Source organism: Cajanus cajan, chromosome 3 (assembly GCF_000230855.2).
Source record: "Cajanus cajan strain Asha chromosome 3, NIPB_CcT2T_4, whole genome shotgun sequence".
NCBI classification, from domain to species: Eukaryota; Viridiplantae; Streptophyta; class Magnoliopsida; order Fabales; family Fabaceae; genus Cajanus; species Cajanus cajan.
The window spans coordinates 46,469,595-46,491,096 of record NC_138519.1 but is presented as its reverse complement, the minus strand read 5'-3'; the positions used below and the strand labels follow the sequence as shown (position 1 = coordinate 46,491,096).

Below are 21,502 nucleotides of genomic sequence, written 5' to 3'. Positions count from 1 at the left end.
GAAACTAGTTCCTAGCTTTCTCTCAAAGTTTCTTCTCCTAGAAGCTTGGTTCCTCAAGCTTCTCCACTTCCTCAAGAGGTAACCGAACCTCTCTTAGGTGCTTCTCCACCATTGGAGAATCCTCCAAGGTGATTCCGTCACCTTCAAGGAGTTCAACCTCATGGAGCATTTCGGTCCTAAGCATGGAAGATTGGATGAACATCAATCCTCTCCAAGTACTTCCATCATCGCCACAAGGAGGAACTTGAGTTGACCTTTCGCAGCCAGGAATGGCCCGAGGATGTCCATTCCCCACTAGGAGAAAGGCTATGCCGACATCATATGGTGGAGAGTTTCGGGCGGTTGCCGGTGTGTGTTGCCGAACTGCTGACACTCTTTGCATTTCTTCATGTAGTCCTGGCAATCCGACTTCAGAGTGGGCTAGTAGTACCCAGCTCAGAGTACTCTGGTCGCCATTGAGCGTGCTCCGGAATGCATGCCACATATGCCCCGGTGAATTTCCTCGATGACGTAGGCTGCCTGAGGCGCAGTTAAGCAATTTTGCAGTGGAGTGGAACTGCCACGTTTGAATAACTCATCCCCAATAATGACGAACTTAGCCGATCTCATCCTCATCTTCCGAGCTTCGTCCTTATCCTCGGGCAAGATTCCTTCTTTCAAGTATCCCCAGATGCCTGTCATCCACCCTAGGTCTTCGCTGTCACTGACGTTGACGACTTTATCGTCCAAGCTGGGTGAGTGCAAGGTCTCCTGGATGATAGTTCGGTGTTGTCCAGGCCTTTTGGTGCTGGCGAGCTTTGATAGGAGGTCAGCTCGGGTGTTTTGTTCTCGCGACACATGTTGTATGGTGAACTCGTCGAAGGATGAGATCTGGTGGGATGCGATGTGGAAGTACCGCTGTGGAAGACTATCCTTTGCCTGGTACTTTCCACTGAGTTGCTCCACCATGAGCTTCGAGTCGCTGTTGCAACTCACTCTTCGAGCTCCGAGGTCGCGGGCTAGCCTCAGTCCTGCGAGAAGTGCCTCATACTCCGCCTGGTTGTTGGTCACCTTGAAGCTAAACTTGAGGGATTGCTCCAAAGTGACTTGATTTGGTCCTTCCAATATGATACCTGCACCACCACCCTTAGAGTTGGAGGACCCGTCAACGTGTAAAGTCCATACCTGGGGTTCCTCGGCAGTAGTAGGCGTGAGCTCGGCTACGAAGTCGGCCAGGCATTGAGCTTTCAGGGCACCGCGACTTTCGTACTGGATGCCGAACTCGGATAATTCTACTGACCACGCAATCATCCGACCGACGAGCTCGGGTTTACGCAGAATTTGCTTGATGGGGTAGTCGGTTTTGACTACCACCTGGTGGCTCTGGAAGTAGGGTCGGAGGCGCCGGGCTGCTGTGACAAGTGCTAGTGCCAGTTTCTCGATAATCTGGTACCGCTTCTCCGCGTCTTGGAGGACTCGACTGATGAAGTAGATCGATGTCTGCACCTTTTGGTGCTCTTGCACTATAATTGCGCTGATGGCACTTTCTGCTATGGCCAAATAAAGGAGCAGGTCAGTTTTGTGATCCGGTCTCTGTAGGATTGGCAGAGTCGTGAGGAAGGTTTTGAAGCTTTGGAAAGCTTCTTCGCACTGATCCGTCCATTGAAAGTCTTTTGGCTTCCGTAGCAGAGTGAAAATCGGCCTTGCCTTCTCCGCGAGTCTGGGGATGAAACGGGATAGTGAGACTAACCGTTCGGCTAGGCGTTGGACCTCTTTCTCCGTTTGCGGGCTCTGCATCTGGATATTGGCTTTACACTTCTCGGGGTTGGCCTCGATTCCTCTGCTAGTGATCATGAAACCGAGGAACTTGCCTCCCTGGACGCTGAAGACGCACTTCTCCGGGTTGAGGCGCATGTTGTGCCTCCTGATCTGGGCGAACACCTCGGCGAGGTCGGTCGCATGGTCAGTTGCCGAGGCGGTCTTGACCACCATGTCGTCGACGTAGACTTCCATGTTCCAGCTGATCTGCCGGTGGAAGACCTTATCCATCAGCCGCTGGTAAGTTACCCCTGCATTTTTGAGACCGAAGGGCATCACTCTGTAGCAGTAGTTGGCGTGGTCAGTGATGAAGGACGTATGCACCTCGTCGGGTGGGTACATCATTATCTGGTTGTACCCGGAGTAGGCATCGAGGAAACTGAGGAGGGCGTGCCCAGATGCTCTGTCGACCAGCCTGTCAATGCTCGGCAAGGAGTATGAGTCCTTGGGGCATGCTTTGTTCAAGTCGGTGTAGTCGACGCACATGCGCCACTTCCCCGAGCTCTTCTTCACCAGGACCACGTTCGCCAGCCATGTGGTGTATCTGACCTCACGGATGAAGCCAGCGTTCAACAATTTCTGTGTCTCGGTGATGATGGCCTCGCGCCTTTCACCGCCGACCTTCCTCTTCCTCTAGGCGACTAGCCTTGCCTCCTTGTGTATCGCTAACCTGTGACAGATGAAGTCAGCATCTATACCTGGCATGTCGGCGCTGGACCAGGTAAAGAGGTCGGCATTCTGGAGAATCTCAGCTTCGAGTTGTTGCTGCAAATTCGGGCTCAACTGCTTGCTGATTTTTGTGCACTGCCCGGGGAGTTTTTCGATTTGGAGGTCGTCAAACTCGTCAACGGGGCTTGGCCTCTCATCATGGGAGTCGGATCTCGAGTCGAGATCAGTGATTTCCACATGGGTGATGTGAGCCACGATGGGGGGATCCTTCTTGCTTTGCTCGCCATACGAGGATATCTTCAGACTCTCGGCGTAGCACTGCCGAACTGTCTTCTGATTTGCTTTGACGGAGATGATTTTACCGTTACTCCCTGGGAACTTCATGGTGAGGTGTGGAGTGGACACCACTGCTCCAAGCTGATTCAACGTCAGCCTCCCAATGATGATGTTATAGGAGGTGTTGGCCTCCACAAGGAGGTATCGGACCATAATTCTCCTTGTGACCGGAGAGGTTCCGAAAGTGGTCAACAGGTCCACGTATCCCCGAGTGTGCACTCGCTCTCCTGCAAAACCGACTAGGGGCTCTATGTGAGGTTGGATGAGAGAGTGGGGGATGTCTAACCTGAGGAAGGTCAGCCAATACAGGACATCTGCCGAGCTCCCCTGGTCTATCAGTGTCTTGTGCACCCCCCAATTAGCTAACTCCACAGCTATGACCATGGGATCATCCTGGTTTGGACTGAACGCCGACATAATCGCTGTCGGTGAAGGTGATCGACGGGGAACTTTGGTGCAAAGCTGAGGTAGCGGAATAGACGCTGTTGATGTTGCGCAGGTGTCTCTTCCGGGCCGAGCTGGTGGCACCTTCCCCTGCAAAACCACCTGCAATTGTATTGATTACTCCCCATAGAGGAGCTGATCCTGTTTCCTAGCTTACCTCGGCTTGCACTGCTCCGCCGGTATTTTGTTGAGAGCCAGAGGGTTGGTCCGTGCGAGCTCCTGAACCATGACCTCTGCCTCGTCCTCGTCCACCGTAGCCTCCTCGGTGACCCTGCTGTCGCTGGACATATTGGCCGAGGTGGCCTGCCTGGATGAGTTCTTCAATACGATCTCGGAGTGTGCGGCACTCCTTAGTGGTGTGACCGTGATTCCTGTGGTACTGACAGTGCTTGGATTTGTCGGCACTGTTGGGGGTGTGACCTGGCGGTGGCAGGGTGAGCAGGTTGCTGTTACTGGCCTCCTCCAGGATATCTACTCGGGGCGTGTTCAGGGGAGTATAGAAGTCATATCTCCCCCTTCTGTTCGCCCTAGCCGACTTCTTGAACTGACTGTCATTGTTGACTTTGACCTTGTCCTTGTGACCCTGTTCTGACTTCATTGGTCCTTTGCCGCAAACCTGGTCACGGAAAGCGGAGTATTCCTCCATCTGAATGTAGCCTACAGCACGGGCACGGAGCTCGTCCATGTCGCGGGGGCCTTGCGACATAGGCTGTCGATGAATGGTCCGGGTTTGAGTGCCATGAGCATGGCGTGCAGGGTGACCTCGGGATTCTAGTTCTGAATCTTCACCGAGATGCTGGAGAAGCGTTCCATGAATGTTCGCAGAGGTTCATCATCGCTCTGCTGAGGTTGGCCAAAGAGGCTGAAGTTGTGTGGTGAGGTCGGCTTGTGGCATATTGCGCCGTGAACCGTCTGATCAGGGTGTTGAAGTTGTCAATTGACTCGGCGGGTAGCTGGGTGTACCAGTGGAGTGCAGCCCCCTTGAGCGAGGTTGGGAAGACCGTACACAGAATAACATCATTATTAGTGTAGAGGTTTACCTGTGTGGTGTACATGTCAATGTGTTCATCAAGGTCCGTCGTGCCATCGTAGCGATCGAGATGGAGAGGCTTCCATCCGCGGGGAAGTGGAGTCTCCATGATGTCGTCCACAAAGGGGTGTCGGCGGAAGGTTTCATGACCCTCTGTGACATGAGTGGGGGCCTTGCTGCCGTCATGGGCCGACTTGTTCGTTGGTGCGTGGGACCGATGCGTGGCAGGTCGCGGAGTTGGTGCCTTGGTTGCAGTCTGGGGTTGAGAGACCGAATGCCCTTCGTCCTCCTGGAGGTTGCTCTCGTGTGGAGGGTGATCAGAAGGACGCCGAGGGAGTTGGGCGCGAATGCGCTCGTTCTCGGTGCGTAGTGCCGCCTGGTCGGCTTCATTAACGGTACGCATTGCCACTAGATCAGTTTCGTGCTTGGCACGCCTGCTTTGTAGATCGGCGGCGTGTTGCTGCCGCATCTGTTCGACCTGGTCGATCAATCTCCTCAATGTTGCTGCGTCGCTATCCATGGTAGTTGAGTGATCTAGGTCGTCTGTTGCACGTCTGCTATGGCTTCTGGTGAAAACCATACGGGTTGTCGATAAGAGCTGTCTTGATTGGCCCCACGGTGGGCGCCAAATGTTCTTACTGGAGATCTGCTGTAGAGATGATCCGCCAAGTAAGATCGGTGAGCCTCCTTCACTAGTACGCTTAAATGCTCCAAGATGAGGGTGGTACCTGTAAAAGAGACTCTGATGTCAAAGTTAGGGTTTGTATGAATATATGTCTCGTATAAGTAATGCACGTACCTTAGTGTGAATTAGGGTTACGTTGGGCCTTGGGCCTGAGATCGGTTGCGATCTGATTAGATAGCAGATCCCGTCTGGACCGAGATCTCCTGAGATCAGTTATGATCTACTTAAGTGCCGAGCTGACGTCACGCAACGCGTATCCGAGGTCATCTTATGCTGTGGTGCCAAGCTCGAAACTCAGCTTTGCAGTACGGATAATTCATAAACTAAAAATATTGTGTGTATTTTTTTTTAAAAAATAATTAATTTCTAATGAATATAAATACATGTATGATGTATGAATATATTCGATGTTCGACAGGAACGATAGCTAGAAACAGATATGGGTGTCATAAAACCGTACTGACCTACCTGTTGCCATGCCTAGACTTAGCTGAATACTAAATTATAATCACGATACAAATTTAACTCACTTAAGATAGTTTTACTCGTTGGAGAATCCCTCTCTCCTCGGAAACATCAAGGGTAAGTTGACCAAATATGGTTGAGATTGAAGCCAGGCCGGAACCCTTTTTCAGCGTAAGATTGATAGCCAGCCATGAATTGTTGTTGATATCAAAATCCGTCTGTTTATATTGATGTTGAGTGAGAATGATCCAGTAGCGGCTACCCCACTTGATGGCCGCCGCGTGTCATGTAAATACCTATACTGTTTATGAAGTGTCTTTGTTGAAGTATTTAAATATATTTAAGTCCTCTTAATATTCTTATGAAAAATACTTTGTAACTTCTACATTTTTTTTCATATTCTTCCTATCCACCAATGAACAAACAGCAAGTAAATCTCCCTCTGAAATACATGCAAATTGGTACTTTTGTCTTTTCTTCTTTGACAAGCACCTCGGGGGGTATGTTGAAACAAAATGATGATGATTTTCACTTAATAAAAATATAGTTAATCACTTAGATACTGTCAGTATAAAGTTTTTTTACATTGATAATCAATCAGAACCATTAATAGTACATTTTTATCTGTTCATTTAATTAAATTAAAATAAAAAAGTATTATTAACGACTCTAATTGACTGTCAGTGTAAAAAATTTTATACTGATAGTGTATAGGTGATTAACTCATAAAAATAACTTCCTAAAAATTAGACCAAATTAACTTGGCCTCTATTTATAATGGAAATACATAAATTTGATATCTAGGCAACCTGGATCTTATTATTCCTAACCAAAATGTGTGGTTTCTATAATAGATTTTCCAAATCTGGAACAAACTCTACTTGTAAATAAAAATGCTGCAAGAACAAATCATGTCAAAAAAATCAAGGACTTGACATGAATAGTAAGAACAAGAGTTATATCAGCAGGACTTGGTGCACAAGCAAACATAAATGTTTGTTCCTAACTTGGGAACAAGGACAAGTAGCTAGCTCAACTCAAGCACCACCATTAGTTCCAAAAAGATGACGGTTGAGGGTTGACTTTAGAGGCAGACATTAATATATCTTAGCATTCTCACAAAACATCATACATTGCTGGTAAAGTACAAATGTCACAAACTACACAAAGAGTGCCAAATCCAACCGATCCACTCTTCTTCATTTGCTCTGATATCTCCATCTATATTTTCTACTTCTCCCCAACAAGGGATCAAACTTCTCCAAGAAGGTTTTAGCAGAGAAGAGACAGCTACATGGACACAAAACAAAAAAACAGGTATATATGGTCTTTTGGTTAATTTCTCCTTTGGAAAATTTCTTTTCATCAAGTCCTTCACATTATATATCTGTCTTTCTGACATAGAATTGATTATGACGATGTTATTTTAGAAATAGGGTAGATAGAATTAGATGAAACTTGGTGAGATTATATCATGTGTATTAATGAGTAGTGATCTTCAAATTATGTGATTTCTATAACAGGTAGTTTCTTCAAATCTAACAAAACCTCCCTGTATCCCAAATTGTGGTTTGTAGAACCCACTTCACATGAGCGTACCTTAGGAGTTAGGACACACATTTTTGCTACTTTACTCCTACCCGACTTGCCTATCCAATCCATCGCTTAGAAATAGAAGAGAATAGAATAGAAGCTTTTCTTTTCTTCGCTTTAAAGCTAGAGTAGTGACATGGTCTCAGCTTGTACACCACTCTTCTGTCTTTGATTCACTTCTATTTAAGAAAATTTAAGATGATCACTTATATAATGTGGTCCAAAACACCATAGACATCGTGGCTAGGTAACGAACTCTATGGAAACACACAAGAGACTTGGACTTGGATTACGTATTATTTCCTTGGTCCTTTATCTGACTCTTACTAAAAGTTTAAGCACAACTGCCTTTGGTGTCAGTGAATATGAAGATTGGGAAAGCGTTGATATAGCAGATTCTATCTTAATTTATGGGTATGTTTTCTCTTGTTAATTCTTCATGTACTTTTGTCCATTTAACTTCGGTACTTAATTATATGTTATTCCCCTTTTATTGGATTTAAGAAGTGAAGTGGGAGACATGGAAGAAAATGAATGGCAGATGGTGCAAACGAAAGGAAACCAATTTGTGGTGAACGACCAACCCTTTTATGTTAATGGATTCAACACATACTGGTTGATGGTATTTGCTGCGGATGAGTCCACCAGAGGAAAGGTCACTGAGGTGTTCAAACATGCATCCTCTGTGGGTATGTCAGTTTGTAGGACTTGGGCCTTCAATGATGGCCAATGGCGTGCACTTCAGAAATCTCCATCAGATTATGATGAAAACGTATTCAAGGTCAATGCTACTTAATTATTTGTTTTATTTTTCATTTCCTTTTATATACTATTTGGTTAGTGTACAATTAGCAACATCCGAAACTTTAAAACACCAATATGATTTACTAAGGTTTTAAATTGAGGTCACGGTTGCACTTTTGTCATTTCTTTGATAGTTCCTTGACATTATAGATAAATACAGTTGATGCAACAACAATTGCAGTCACAGACACTCCTAAAAACTCGGACATTGTAGCCGGAATTGTATTTGCAGAAAGTTTTTTAAAATCTTGATTTTGGCTACCGACTTTTCTCTAGTATGATCAATCGATTCTCACCAATTGTGTTGTGATTATTGTGTTTTTGAATGATGGATATTGTCAAATTTTTAGTTATATGTGCATCTAAATAGAAATTATCATGTAACTCCATTTATTGTTGGATGTAGGCATTGGATTTTGTGGTGAGTGAAGCAAAGAAATACAAAATCAGGCTCATATTATCATTAGTTAACAACTGGGAGGCTTATGGTGGCAAAGCACAGTATGTGAAGTGGGGCAATGCAGCTGGCCTTAACTTGACTTCCGATGACGACTTCTTTTCAAATCCAACTCTAAGAAGCTACTACAAAGCTCATGTTAAGGCAAGTTCCTTACAATCCAACAGATCAAAATTGTCGTATTAACTCTATTTTATGTGCTGCTGAAATACTCAACTACCTAATAACTCATTGGGTTCCGGTACTGTTTTTCACCCTGTAGACGGTGCTCAATAGAGTTAATACATTCACAAATATCACTTACAAGGAAGATCCAACTATTTTTGCTTGGGAACTGATGAATGAGCCTAGATGCAATTCAGACTCCTCAAGTGATGTGTTACAGGTTTGCCCCTCCAGAACTTTTGCTCTTCATTAAAAATAAAAAATGATACATCGTCCGAATTCTTCGTTTCGAAAAACATTCCGAAACATTAAAATATTAATTTAAATTATAAAATATTAAATTAAATAATTATTTTATAATAAATTTATTAAAAAATATTAATATTTTAACATTCGGACGATGATAAGAAAAAGGATTCGGAGGATGTATCTCCACTCTTAAAAAAATAGGGTCCCGCGGGCCTAAGTTTTCAGAGAGTAATGTTAATCATACACCCTAAAATGGAATGCATTGGAATGTGCATAGAGAGAAAGCCATAAAAAAAAATAAGGAAAGAAAGTGATGGAAATGGCAGAAAGAAATAAGAAGAAAAATGAGGTGAAAGTGAATTAACGAGAATAAGATGAATGGTTATCATTACTTGTTTGCAAAATAAACACCATATAAGGCAGTTTGTAATATTATGTAATCATTGCATTAAATTAATCAGTTCCTTCCATGATATCACATTTTGTGCTGAATTGAAATTCTAGGATTGGATAAAAGAAATGGCATTCTACGTAAAGAGCATTGATCCAAAACATCTAGTTGAGATTGGACTGGAAGGATTTTATGGCCCCTCGACACCTCAGAGATATCAGTTAAACCCAAATTCATTTGCTCAACAGGTTGGAACTGATTTTATCAGGAACCACCAGGTTCTAGGTGTTGACTTCGCTTCTGTTCACATATATCCAGACTCTTGGTGAGTTTATTCAATGGTGACTTTTACTGAAATATGTTTAGATTCATAAAACTGAACTCCTGCAAACTTAACATTCATCTTATTATCATATTCATACACAAGAACATACAAGTAAATTCTATTATAAACTATTAGCCTCTTTAGATATAAGTTTAGAAGAACTTTTGAATACTTTCCTACTGAAAATAAGGAGTTTTTTCTAGTAGAGAAGTTTTCAAAAACACTTTTAACTTGTATCAAAACATGCTCTATATTAATGTGAATGTGTTATGCCATAAGTGTTTCTTCTTTGCTTTTACTGACATCCACAGCTTTAAACACGAGTATGAGAGTTTCTGACAATGAATTACTTACCTTGTCAAAGGATTTCACAATCAATTGCTGATTCCCATCTTCCATTTATAAAGTCTTGGATGGAAGCCCACATAGAGGATGCTGAAAAGTATCTTGGAATGCCCGTCGTTTTTGGTGAGTTTGGTGTGTCTGCAAAAGCCCCTGGCTACAATTCATCATATAGAGACAACCTTATAAACACTGTGTACAAGACCATCCTAAACTCTACAAAGAAAGGAGGTGGTGGGGCAGGAAGCCTTGTGTGGCAGCTCTTTCCTGATGGAACGGATTACATGGATGATGGGTATGCAATTGTTCTCTCAAAATCACCTTCCACATCAAGCATTATATCCCTTCAATCCACAAGGCTAGCTCTCTTCAACTCCTTGTGTTCTAAGAAATGCCGTTGGGGTTGTAAGAAGAGAAATATGTTGGAAAAAGTATCTTATCATGATGAACTCTAACAATGTTTCCAACTAATGCCATGTAGAAAGCATGTCACAGCAGTGGTGGATGCAAGAGTATCAACTACAATTTTATAATAATGATAACTACATAGAAAAGTGAAGAGAGAAGATAAATATGGTGATTCACAATACCATTTTGTTTGAATTGATGCCAATAGTTTTAATTTGTATGTTCTTACATTTGTGTGGTAATTTGTAAAATAAGCTAGTAATTTTGGTGTGAAGAACTATGATTATTTAACCTATGACAACTCTTTGAAAGCCACAAGAAGCACAATTTCGTACAAGAATACTATTCAGATGACAGAGTATATGGAACTCCATACATAATCGGATAATCCCGTCTTGGATGTAAGTTTCATCTAGTTAGTGTCAATAGAACGCAGCTCTACTTGCTGTATGTCCTGTTTCAAGCCATAAAACTCGAAGTTATGGTATCACAGGTGAGGTCCCACCAATCTTCAAGCATTCACCTCTTGTAGAAACAAAACATAGGAGACAACTGAATAAGCTCTTACAACCACTATGTGCACCTGATTGAGATTGTTGGCATATAAGTTACACCGAAGATATAAATGTATACAACAGCAATAATTTTTCCTCCTGTAAGCTTTGAAGTACTCAGCCTTATTGCATGCCAGAAATTGAGTCCCCTGATTCAAACTTGGGAAGGAAAACCCAAACACAGAAAAAAAAAAAACTTGTTGTCAATTCACAAGTTACGCGGGCTTGCGGTGGGAGACCTTTGAAATCAAATGTGCTCCTCCTGATGGAAATAGATGTTTTGGAATATCATTATCTCAGAGGGATTCAATCAAAAGTGATATGGTTCTTAGTTCTAAAACACAAAAAATAAATAAATAAATAAATAAATGGGTAAACCATCCTCAAATATTATCAATAACCCAAGACCTAAACAAACCTGTTGTTTTTACTCTGAGAAACTTACAATTTGTGTTAACTAGCAAATTTTACATCACCATATGATGCAAAAGAAAGTAACCAATTGCAAGTCCTACACATTAATGATTTTATTGATCCAGTTTAATAAAGTCAAATAGAAAGCAAAGTTTCATATTCATTTTAAATTATCTTTTAGTTTCTTGTCTGGGAAACTGTAGATAACTACATAGAGTCATAGACAGTTTCAGAAACCAACATGGACAGCAGCAAGAGGAAAGAAAAGAAAAATGATCTGCTCATGCTTTACTAAATAAATCAAACAGATAACCAGGAAATGAAATGAAAGAATCAGAAAATGAAATGACATACTCACATTGCTAAGCAGCTCACTTTCTGCTTATACTTAATTTTGAAAGGACTGCAGCTGCCTGATCACCACCCAGAAGAAAATAAGGATGTCTCAAAGCAGCAGAAGCAGATAAACGTCCTCTTCTTAGGGATCCTCTCTCAGATACAAGCTTTGTTGCTAGGTCCCACCCTCTACCAGATTCACTATCTAGAATTTGGAAGTCAGGCCTAAGGCGAGTGTAGTCCCTCCATTTTTTCAAATCATATCCACAAGTTTTTAGTTCCAAGTTGAAATTCTTCAAAGCAGCAGGAGACCTTAAGCTTGGTATTGCCATTTGCAGGAGTACAATCCCAGATGAATACATATCAAACAAATCAGGACTGTTTAACTGGAACATTAATCACAACTCTGCTTTAGCACTTCTTGATCAAAATAGATATAGTTGGAACAAATGGGAGCATAGTTAATTCAGGCAGCATGTGATTAACATATTAACCACTCTTTTAGTTAATGTTTCTAAATTATAACTTAGAAGTATCTTAACCAGGAGTTCTTAAATTTTAATTTACAGAACAATCTATTGTTTTTTGACATATCTAAGTCAATATGCTTCTTTTACCAATTTGATAAAATTGTTGATCCCCAGTATTATATTCTCCATTAAAATATCAAGTATTAACGCTACATAAAATACCATTTTTGTGTTGTAATTAGAGAAAAATCCTTCTAACTAGAGAAAATATCTGTAGAACCTTCTAGTTTATTTTTCAGAATATTTTTTCCTTATTTCCTTATTTTGGAAGACTAGATTGTTACAAATAAGTGTTAGGAAAATGTAATACGAATGAATGATAATAATAAAATCATTCTCCTTTTCAAGTTGGTATCAGAGCTCCCGATCTTGGGAGCTCCGTTTCCGCTGCAACAGTAGCCACTGCCATCGCTGTCCAGCCACTGCGACTGCCACCATAGCTGTTGGGGTCATTGATAGGGTAGAAAGGTGCGCCCAACTCCCGCGAACACAACGCCGGAATTCGCTTCGAGAAATATGCCTCCACGCGCTGCCACCGTTGCCGGCGCGTATAGCTCACGCGCCTAGCTCCGGCGAGACCCACTCGCCGCCGTCGTCACAGAAAGAGTCGCTGAAGCCTCCTGAGTCCATTCCACGGGTCAGTGATGTCCCATTTGGCCCAAATTTGAGTAGATCTGAGTTTTGAGTTTTGCTCCTTTTCCGGTGACGTCTCACATGCCTAGCTCCTGCAAGACCCACTCGCCGCTGCTGTCACAAAACCGGTCGCCGAAGCCTCCTAAGTCCGTTCCACGGGTCGGTGACGTCCCATTTGGCCTAGATTCTAGTAGATTTGAGTTTTTTGAGTTTTTGCTCCTTTTCCGGTGTAGCCCACTCATCGTTGTCGCCACAGAATGAGTTGCCGAATCAATCCATTACGTTACCACCATCATATTTTTGAGATGAAAGCTTTTAAAGAGGAACTAAATCGTTTGAAAGCAATGATTGAATCAATAAGCCCTCTGGACCATGTACTCTGTCCATGAAAGGTAAGAGTTCTCTCCTTACTGTGGGACCTGTCTCAAGGTACTTGGATTCTTGATTCAGGAGCAACTGATCATATGACACCTTTTTGTATGATCTTCAAATCATATATTAAAAGGAATAGAGAACAACTTACAGTTCCGAATGGTCAAGGTGTACCCATATGCGGCTTTGGGAATATAATTTTGGAATCATCTATTGTATTAAAGGATGTTTTACATGTTCCACAATTATCCAATAATCTTATCTCTGTGCAAAAGCTCATAAAAGATTTAAATTGTTCAGTAACATTTTTCTCAACTCATTGTGTTTTTCAGGACCTTGCTACGGGGAAGATGATTTTAACTGCTAAAGAGCAGAGTGGGTTGTATCTGGTGGAATCTGATGACCAAAACAAAAAAAAAATCATGAGTCAACAAGCTACATCTGAGACGTGGACAAATTCCCAAATATGGCTACATCATAAAAGGCTTGGGCATCCTTCATTCAACCTTTTCAAGTCCTTATTTCCTCATTTGTTTACTAAGGAGTCTGTTGAGTCTTATAATTGTGATATTTGTCAATTGTCAAAACACCATCGTGCATCCTATCCTATTAGTAATAAAAAGAGTACTTCTGCATTTGATTTAATTCACTCTGATGTGTGGGGACCTGTTGTAGAATCTATTTTCGGAGCCAAATGGTTTGTTACCTTTATTGACGATTGTACCCATGTCACATGGACATACCTTATGAAAAATAAATTAGAAGTTTCCCAAATCTTTGTTAATTTTTTCCGTCTGGTCCAAAATCAATTTGGAAAAAATATCAAAAGAATCAGGTATGATAATGGTACTGAATATGTGAATCATGAATTTCTCAATTTTTTGTCTCATAATGGTATTGTTCATGAACTAACATGTGTAAACACCCATCAACAAAACGGGGTTGCAAAAAGAAAGAATCGTCATCTTCTAGAAGTAACTAGAGCTCTTCTTTTTCAAATGTTTGTTCCAAAAAATTACTGGGGAGAAGCTGTGTTAACTGCCACATATCTCATCAACAGGTTACCCACCCGTACCTTAAATGGCATTAGTCATATAGAGTCTTTATTGTCTTTTGTTCCCTCTTGCCCCCTAATATCGAGTCTACCTAGTCGAGTCTTTGGATGTACTGTTTTTGTTCACTCTCATCATCCTAATCGTAGTAAATTAGATCCCAAAGCTCTTAAATGTGTCTTTATTGGGTATCCTTCTAATAAAAAAGGGTACAAATGTTATCATCCTCAGAGTCGTCGCGTCTTTATCACCATGGATGTCACCTTTCATGAAACACAATCCTTTTATGTCAGTCCACCACTTCAGGGGGAGAAAACACTTGAAGTGGAGGAGCTCTCCTTCTTGTCATTACCATATTTGTATTTGCAGGATGCCCAAGATTTGAGCAATGAAGCTACCATGGTCCACAGCGAGGAAGAAGCAGAAGAAGAGGAAGAAGACAAATTTTTTGGCAAAAAATATGAAAGAAAACAACCCACTTTGACTCTCGAGCAAGAAAAATTGTCTAATCTAGAGGTGAGGATCCCTGAAGATAACAGTGAGGAGGTAAGTATTATTGAGGATTTACCCATTGCATTGAGAAAGGAAAGAAGGTCATGCACTAAATATCCTATTTCTCGATATGTTTGCACTAACAATCTCTCTGATAAGCACAGAAGTTTTATTGTTGTCATCAAGGTTGTCAAACTCGAGAGTCTACACAAACTCGTGGAGCTCTGGTAGACTCGACTCGTAGACTCGTAAGAGTCTACCTAATATTAAAATATATTAAAAAACATGAACACACACAATATGATATCACTATTTCAACATTCTAAGTCTGAAATAAGTCAAATAACAACAATAAAATGTCATAATACAAATCTTAACCATACATAAACAACCAAAAGTCGAAAACACATAAGTCCACAAATCAAAAACATAAAACAAGACCTAAATTAATCAATCAAAGTCCAATCCTCCAACAAATGTAAGGTGACGCTTAAATCTGAAAATCCCCCCACTGATAGTTTTTGTGCAATAGTTGCACTTCACCTTTTTGCCATTGCCTAGAACATCTGTCCCATGCTTCCAACCCATGTCAGTCCTATTTCCAGGGGCATTTTTCCTTGCTCTAGAAGAAGAAACTGCATTGCTTGAAGACTTTGAGCCACCACCGGTTTCAGACATCTTGCAATTATAGGAGTGAGAACTGAGAAGTAACACTCACGAATTCACGATGACGCTGGAAGCTGCAATGAGGTGTTCGTATGCGGCAGAAGCTGCAATGAGGCGTTCGTATACGGCGGTGTTCGATTGCGGCACCGTTCTCGCAGCGGCGGAGACGTGCGCTCGCAGCGGCGGAGACGTGCGTTCGCAGCGGCGGAGACGTGCGTTCGCAACGGCGGAGACGTGCGTTCGCAGCGGCGGAGATGCGCGTTCGTTGAGGCGGAGATGCGCGTTCGTTGAGGCAGAGCTGCGCGTTCGTTGAGGCGGAGCTGCGCGTTCGTTGAGGTGGAGATGGGTGTTCCAATGGTGCGGAAGGAGACTCAAAAACGTGAGAATGGTGGAGGAAGCTCGCGCGCAGGGAAACTGGTGTTCTTACTAACTAACCCTAGGCAAAAACGACGTCTTTTTGGGCCATTTAAGGGTCAAAAAAAAAATGTAACCAGACTCGTGGACTCGGGCTCAGACTCGCGATTCTGACTGAGTCTACCTGAGTCTACCCAAAAACGATTCTACAAGCAAGTTAACCAGTTTTGCTCCTCTAGAATCGTAAACTCGTCCGAGTCTACGAGTTGACTCGCGAGTTTGACAACCATGGTTGTCATTGATGCCACAGAAATTCCTACCTCAATCCAGGAGGCCATGAAACTTGAACATTGGACTCAAGCCATGAAAGAAGAGATGAATGCATTAGAAAGAAATTCAACTTGGGAGATTATTGATAAACCAAGAGACAAGAAGCAGTAGGATGTAGATGGATATTCACAGTAAGGCAAATGGGCCAATAGAAAGATATAAAGCTAGATTGGTGGCAAAAGGCTATACCCAAACTTATGGGATTGACTATGAGGAGACATTTGCCCCAGTGGCAAAGATGAATACAGTTCGAGTTGTTCTCACTTTGGCTGCTCATTTTGGTTGGGACTTACACCGGTTGGATGTGAAGAATGTCTTTCTTCATGGAAATCTGGAAGAGGAAGTGTACATGGAGACTCCCCCAGGTTTTGAAGTGCAAAATGAAAGAAACAAGGTATGTCTCCTAAAGAAAGCATTGTATGGTCTTAAGCAATCCCCTAGAGCATGGTTTGGAAGATTTACAAAAGCAATGGTTTCCTTGGGATACAGACAAAGCCAAGGAGATCATACTCTATTCATAAAACACTCTTCTACAGGTAAACTCACTCTATTGCTTGTCTATGTGGATGATATGATTATTGCAGGAGATGATGAAACAGAAAAATTGGCATTAAAAGAAAAATTGGCAGCCCAATTTGAAATGAAAGACCTAGGAAAACTCCAGTATTTTCTTGGAACAAGCAACCTCTATTCCAATAATGGAATTTTCATCTCCCAAAAGAAATATGTACTTGATCTCCTCAAAGAAACAGGAAAGCTGGGATGTAGAACCTCAACAGTTCCTATAGAGCAGAATCACAGAATTGGAAGTGAAGAAAGCGTTCCTGTAGAGAAGGCCCAATATCAGAGATTAGTTGGAAAATTGATTTATCTATCATATACAAGACCAGACATTGCTTATGCAGTTAGTGTAATGAGCCAATTTATGCATGATCCAAGAGAGAGACACATGCAAGCAGTTGACAAAATTCTCCAGTACTTGAAGTCAAATCTAGGAAAGGGGCTATTGTTCAAAAGGGAAGATACGTTGACTATGAAAATATATATTTATGCTGACTATGCAGGTTCTATTACTGACAGAAAATCTATTTCTAGGTATTGTGTGTTTCTTGGAGATAGTCTGGTAACGTGGAGGAGCAAAATGCAAGATAGGGTATCTCGTTCTAGTGCAGAAACTAAATTCCAAGCCCTTGCACAAGGAATGTGTGAAGGACTCGGGATGAAAATCATTTTGGATGACCTTAAAGTCAAGGTGGACAACCCCGTGCAACTATACTGTGACAATAAGTCTGCCATGAGCATTGCCCATAATCCAGTACAACATGATAGGACCAAACACATTTAGATTGACAGACATTTCATCAAAGATAATCTAGACAGAAGTTTTGTGATAACAACTCGTGTTCCTACAGAACTTTAGATAGCAGATATTTTTATAAAAGGGCTCCCTCAGGGTAGATTTCAAGATCTTGTAAGCAAGTTGGTAATGATTGATATTCATTTACCAACTTGAGGGGGAGTGTTGTAATTAGAGGAAAATCTTCCTAATTAGAGAAAATATCTGTAGAATCTTCTAGTTTATTTTTCAGAATATTTTTTCCTTATTTCCTTATTTTGAAAGATTAGCTTGTTACAAATAGGTGTTAGAAAAATGTAATACGAATGAATGATGATAATAAAATCATTCTCCTTTTCAAGTTTTTGACTGCATAAATAGAGTATACGTAGTAAAACCTGCCACAGGATTGGTGAAAGGAAAGCAGCAATTGGCTCTGGTGGAGGACTTGGTGTTTCTTCTGGAAGTACATATAATTCTGGTGGGCAGTAGTCAGGATCCAAAAGAGTGCGATTGGGAACATAATTCTTTCCAATCCGCAGGTCCGTTGCAGCACCAAAATCAATGAGTTTAATCTGCCCTCGTTTTGTAACCACTAAGTTGGCTGGCTTTACATCCCTGTGAACAATGCCTGTATCATGGATTTTCCTAAGAGATGTAATGATCTGGCGCATTATTTGCTTGATGATCAATGCATTTCGTTTTGAAGAGTCGACACCTTGCAAGACCCGTCCAAACATCACAGATTCTAAGTTTGAAGGAAAGTTGCGATCTTTCATGTAATCAGCAAGAGTACGATCTCCCTGTGACTCAGACAGCCCAACAATTAATTTAAGTAAATGAAGAAATAAACTAGACTAAGATGACAAATTTAATTTTTATTTTCAAGATGATATTTAACACCACCCAAACAAATTATTTAGTTAAACAGAGCATTAGTTAATCTAAGGGTATTGTTTATGCAATAGAAATACAAGCTAGAGCACCTCAAACTTCCAAACAAGCCATTTTCCACCTTTTGTAAATTGTGAATTTGTTTGATCAGCTACAAAACTTCCAAGGAAATCAGCACATGTTTCAGGTGCAGCCCTAGATAGCCTGTAATTGAACCACTCCTCATAATCACCAAACTCTTCAGCACCTTGGATTCCAACCTTGACCTGCACATTCCATTAGTCAGCTGCAAAATGCTTTTTATATGCTTCGTAATCCAAAAACAGAAATTGGAAATCAAGTATGCAATTTGCCGTCCTAGTTCAATTTATAATGTGTGCATTTATATATCTTTCTTCTCTTGATCATGAAAACAAGAATTTGTTATAGATAAAAAAGCAAAGAATGGCTGGAGAATTCTAATCAAGGTTTGGTGGAAACATTTTTATATCACACATCCACCAAATCAAAGAACAAAACCAGGACACTAAAAGCAAGGTTTTCCATGATCACCATATCAATTCAATGCAGCCAACACTTGATTCTTTCTCTGTGATGCAACAGATTGAATAGGCTAACCACCCGCACCCCTTTTTCTCAAACACTAACGTAGTCCACTGCTGCATGCTGGTTGAGTAGAGTTGATGACTAACATTAGAATATGCCCACATCACACTCTACTAACAGTTAACACATTTGCATTTGTTATCAAACCCAACCACCCAAGAGATGCAGGACATACAATTCCAGGTGAGAAACACACTGAGCTAACAGTTCAACTGAGTTCAAACAAGGCGTAAATAATAAAAACAAGGATAAAACTTAAATACAATTCCTTAGGTCATATTTTCCTCCAAACAGAATAATCAGCATAATCAAGGTTTGCATTAAAGATCAATACTTTTTTATCCATAGGAATTACAATGATGGCAACACCATTCCAACCTAAATGCCTGTGGATACAACACCAACCCTTGCCACTAGGAGGAAAATTAACGATCCATATAGATTAGCAAGATGTAGATGTAAGTCTAATTTTGATTTAAAAAAAAGCATAAAAAGCACCTAAAAAGGAACTCCTTTATCAAAGTTTTGTCCATAAAAAATAACAACCCAACATATGAACACCATTAGAAATGTTTACAACTTCCAACAACAGTAGTACAATACCTTTTTTAGAATGACTTTATCCTTAGACTTGGCATTCACCTGAGTTGCCTTTCCTCTCCCCCTCTTCTGCACCACATTCAGATCCCCATTCCCGTTCTTTGGAACCACGACACCCGAATAGACAACGCCAAAGGACCCTTCACCAAGCTTATCTCCAACCACAAAGTCACTCCTCTTGAGGTTCCTCCTCCCAGACAAATTGTCCAAACCCAGTTGAAGAGGCGCCAAAAGGTACGCATCAATGGCGCCAACAAGAACACCTGGCCTCGCAGTCAAGTAAATCCAAGTCAAGCCACCAAACACGAGGAAGCCCCACCTCTGCATGTCGGATAAGCCTTCAGTCGCTCTCTGGAACTGCACTATTCCCGATTCGAGACCATCACTAAACAACCCTTTGGCCACTTCATCCAAAAACGCATGGCACTTTGCGGAGTTGCTCTTCAAACGGTGGTTTAATGATGAGAAAGAAGCATTGGCAATGGTTGGGGTGATGGGTCTGAGGGGACAGGCCATGTGGTTGTGTTTGAGTGTGCAAGTAGCAGTTGGAGGGAGCAGAGAAGCCATCACATTCATTCCAAATCCAAACAATGCTGATTGCTGATGCTTCCCAGAGGTACCCAGCTACCTCTTTTGCCACTTCTTCATCCTCGCTTTATCCACCGTTTCTCTTGGTCCAAAATTAAGGCCTCATGCGTCAAACTTGAAACCACAAAAATATTGTACCTTTGTAACAGATAGATCTGTCAAAATTATTTTTAAATATTTTATAATTTTTAAAATGAATTATAGACTTTAATTTTAATTTTTTTTTCTTTTTAGCTTAAAAATGTTTTATTTCAACAAAATAAATGATTTCTAATTTTAATCTCTTACATAAAAAAAATTTCTTTGTTTTTCATCTTTTTAAAATCTATAATAATTATTTTTAGTCCATGTTATCAATGTAATCATTATTAACTATTTATTTGTTTATTGAAAAGTTAAGCAAGAATTTCATGTGTTTCTAACAATTATTAATGATATCATGTTAGTATGTGTGATGAAACTAGTGGAGAAGATGGATGAAATTTCTCTTCAACTAGTTCCAATGTGTTTTCAATCTTCTAACATGGACTTGTAACTTTCAAATAAATTTGAAAATGGTGGAGGAGGAAGAAAGGAGGCGCACCACTTTAAGGAAGATAAGCAAGAATGGTGAAAAACTTGCGACAAAGAGAAATTCTTTAATAAATATTTACAAGGAGAAGTATCTCCAAGAAAGATAACTTAGACTTTTGGAAGAGAAAAATTAAGTTTATTTCTCAAATGATTCAAAAGTGGACGAATACAATGAGGATGAAGATATATATAGAGAGAGTTTGGTAGCTTGTGACGAAAGTTAGAGGTTAGGTTAGCTTGTACTTAAGACTACCAACTCTAGTTACAATTTCAAATTTAAATTTTTCTCCGAAAAATGTCACTATCTTAGATCTAGAAGAGCCTATGTGATGGAAGACCATGGGCCAAGGGCTCAATTACTAGAGCTATGGCCAAGAGCATTCATGATGGTTAGGCTAGCTTAGAGGATGGTGGGCTCTCTGAGCCCAAGTTACTCTTTTCATGGTCCACCACTTTTTGAGGTCACATTGTATATAGAATAGGGTTTAGTCTTTGTATTTCTTTTGGCTTGTATTTTGGTCGAATTGAGACTAGGCTTTACATAGCCAATATTAGTCTCATTTTCTTTGTCTTTTAATTTTAGGAATTTTGGATTAGTTTATTTTTGACTTTGTATTTTAGGTCATGTAGTTTATGACCATTTAGGGTTAATTGGATTAAAGGACATTAGATGTAAATTAGGATGCATTTCATTTGAATTTGAAGCATGCATGGAAGACCACACTTAGGTGTCGTGTCGTCCACATGCTTCAAATCCACTTGGAATGCACTCTAAATTACATCCAAATGGAGCATGTAATCCATGTGAGTGTGCGCAATCCTTGTGTGACCGGCCAAGGCTCCAAAATTTGAATTTGAATTTAAATTTTGGGCGCTTATGGTTTAAAGTGACCATACCATGGTCAACTTTAAACCCTAGTTAACCTTGGCTTCTCCCACAAGCTTCTCCACTCTATATATACCCTAAACCTATGTAGTTGACCATTTTTTGATGATATATGAAATTCACTTC

At 41.0% G+C, this 21,502-nt stretch overlaps 3 protein-coding genes across 7 annotated transcripts; 1 reads left to right on the top strand and 2 right to left on the bottom strand.

Annotated features, from left to right (window-relative positions):
- Window positions 1-435: 435 nt before the first annotated feature.
- LOC145956302 (uncharacterized) lies at window positions 436-3,952 on the bottom strand. The gene is made up of 7 exons (XM_083071883.1): window positions 3,554-3,952; window positions 3,154-3,348; window positions 2,468-2,799; window positions 2,282-2,341; window positions 1,901-2,077; window positions 1,165-1,819; window positions 436-1,035 (listed from the first exon to the last, which is right to left on the bottom strand). The coding sequence occupies exons 1-7, from the start codon at window positions 3,950-3,952 to the stop codon at window positions 436-438; spliced, it is 2,418 nt and encodes an 805-aa protein (XP_082928009.1).
- Window positions 3,953-6,549: 2,597 nt separating this feature from the next.
- LOC109790376 (mannan endo-1,4-beta-mannosidase 6) lies at window positions 6,550-10,455 on the top strand. Of its 4 annotated transcripts, none has more exons than XM_020349520.3 (7): window positions 6,550-6,743; window positions 7,380-7,433; window positions 7,527-7,800; window positions 8,230-8,424; window positions 8,543-8,665; window positions 9,199-9,410; window positions 9,775-10,455. In XM_020349520.3, the coding sequence occupies exons 1-7, from the start codon at window positions 6,721-6,723 to the stop codon at window positions 10,205-10,207; spliced, it is 1,314 nt and encodes a 437-aa protein (XP_020205109.1). In that variant the 5' UTR covers window positions 6,550-6,720; the 3' UTR covers window positions 10,208-10,455. The 4 variants fall into 4 exon arrangements, with proteins under 4 accessions (XP_020205109.1, XP_020205108.1, XP_020205107.1 ...); XM_020349519.3 differs by having other exon boundaries at window positions 6,551-6,743; window positions 7,524-7,800; XM_020349518.3 differs by lacking the exon at window positions 6,550-6,743 and having other exon boundaries at window positions 7,132-7,433.
- Window positions 10,330-20,033, bottom strand: LOC109790375 (serine/threonine-protein kinase STN8, chloroplastic). Of its 2 annotated transcripts, none has more exons than XM_020349515.3 (5): window positions 19,333-20,033; window positions 18,216-18,389; window positions 17,628-18,032; window positions 11,487-11,850; window positions 10,330-10,873 (listed from the first exon to the last, which is right to left on the bottom strand). In XM_020349515.3, the coding sequence occupies exons 1-4, from the start codon at window positions 19,903-19,905 to the stop codon at window positions 11,500-11,502; spliced, it is 1,503 nt and encodes a 500-aa protein (XP_020205104.1). In that variant the 5' UTR covers window positions 19,906-20,033; the 3' UTR covers window positions 10,330-10,873; window positions 11,487-11,499. The 2 variants fall into 2 exon arrangements, with proteins under 2 accessions (XP_020205104.1, XP_020205103.1); XM_020349514.3 differs by having other exon boundaries at window positions 10,330-10,976; window positions 19,333-20,032.
- Window positions 20,034-21,502: the final 1,469 nt, after the last annotated feature.

What these genes read in the sequence shown, in the direction of transcription:
- LOC145956302 (XM_083071883.1), bottom strand. Translation starts at nt 3,952, where the DNA reads ATGTCGCAAGGCCCCCGCGACATGGACGAGCTCCGTGCCCGTGCTGTA. An exon ending in TGGAGTTAGCTAATTGGGGG is followed by an intron (nt 2,800 to 3,153) that starts GTGCACAAGACA and finishes AAAGCAAATCAG; the next exon opens with AAGACAGTTCGGCAGTGCTA. An exon ending in GTGTTCGCCCAGATCAGGAG is followed by an intron (nt 1,820 to 1,900) that starts GCACAACATGCG and finishes GATCACTAGCAG; the next exon opens with AGGAATCGAGGCCAACCCCG.
- LOC109790376 (XM_020349516.3), top strand. Translation starts at nt 7,279, where the DNA reads ATGGAAACACACAAGAGACTTGGACTTGGATTACGTATTATTTCCTTG. An exon ending in GATTCTATCTTAATTTATGG is followed by an intron (nt 7,434 to 7,523) that starts GTATGTTTTCTC and finishes ATTGGATTTAAG; the next exon opens with AAGTGAAGTGGGAGACATGG. An exon ending in CACATATATCCAGACTCTTG is followed by an intron (nt 9,411 to 9,774) that starts GTGAGTTTATTC and finishes ACCTTGTCAAAG; the next exon opens with GATTTCACAATCAATTGCTG.
- LOC109790375 (XM_020349515.3), bottom strand. Translation starts at nt 19,905, where the DNA reads ATGAATGTGATGGCTTCTCTGCTCCCTCCAACTGCTACTTGCACACTC. An exon ending in GGCTTGTTTGGAAGTTTGAG is followed by an intron (nt 18,033 to 18,215) that starts GTGCTCTAGCTT and finishes TCTGAGTCACAG; the next exon opens with GGAGATCGTACTCTTGCTGA. An exon ending in TTTCACCAATCCTGTGGCAG is followed by an intron (nt 11,851 to 17,627) that starts GTTTTACTACGT and finishes TTAATGTTCCAG; the next exon opens with TTAAACAGTCCTGATTTGTT.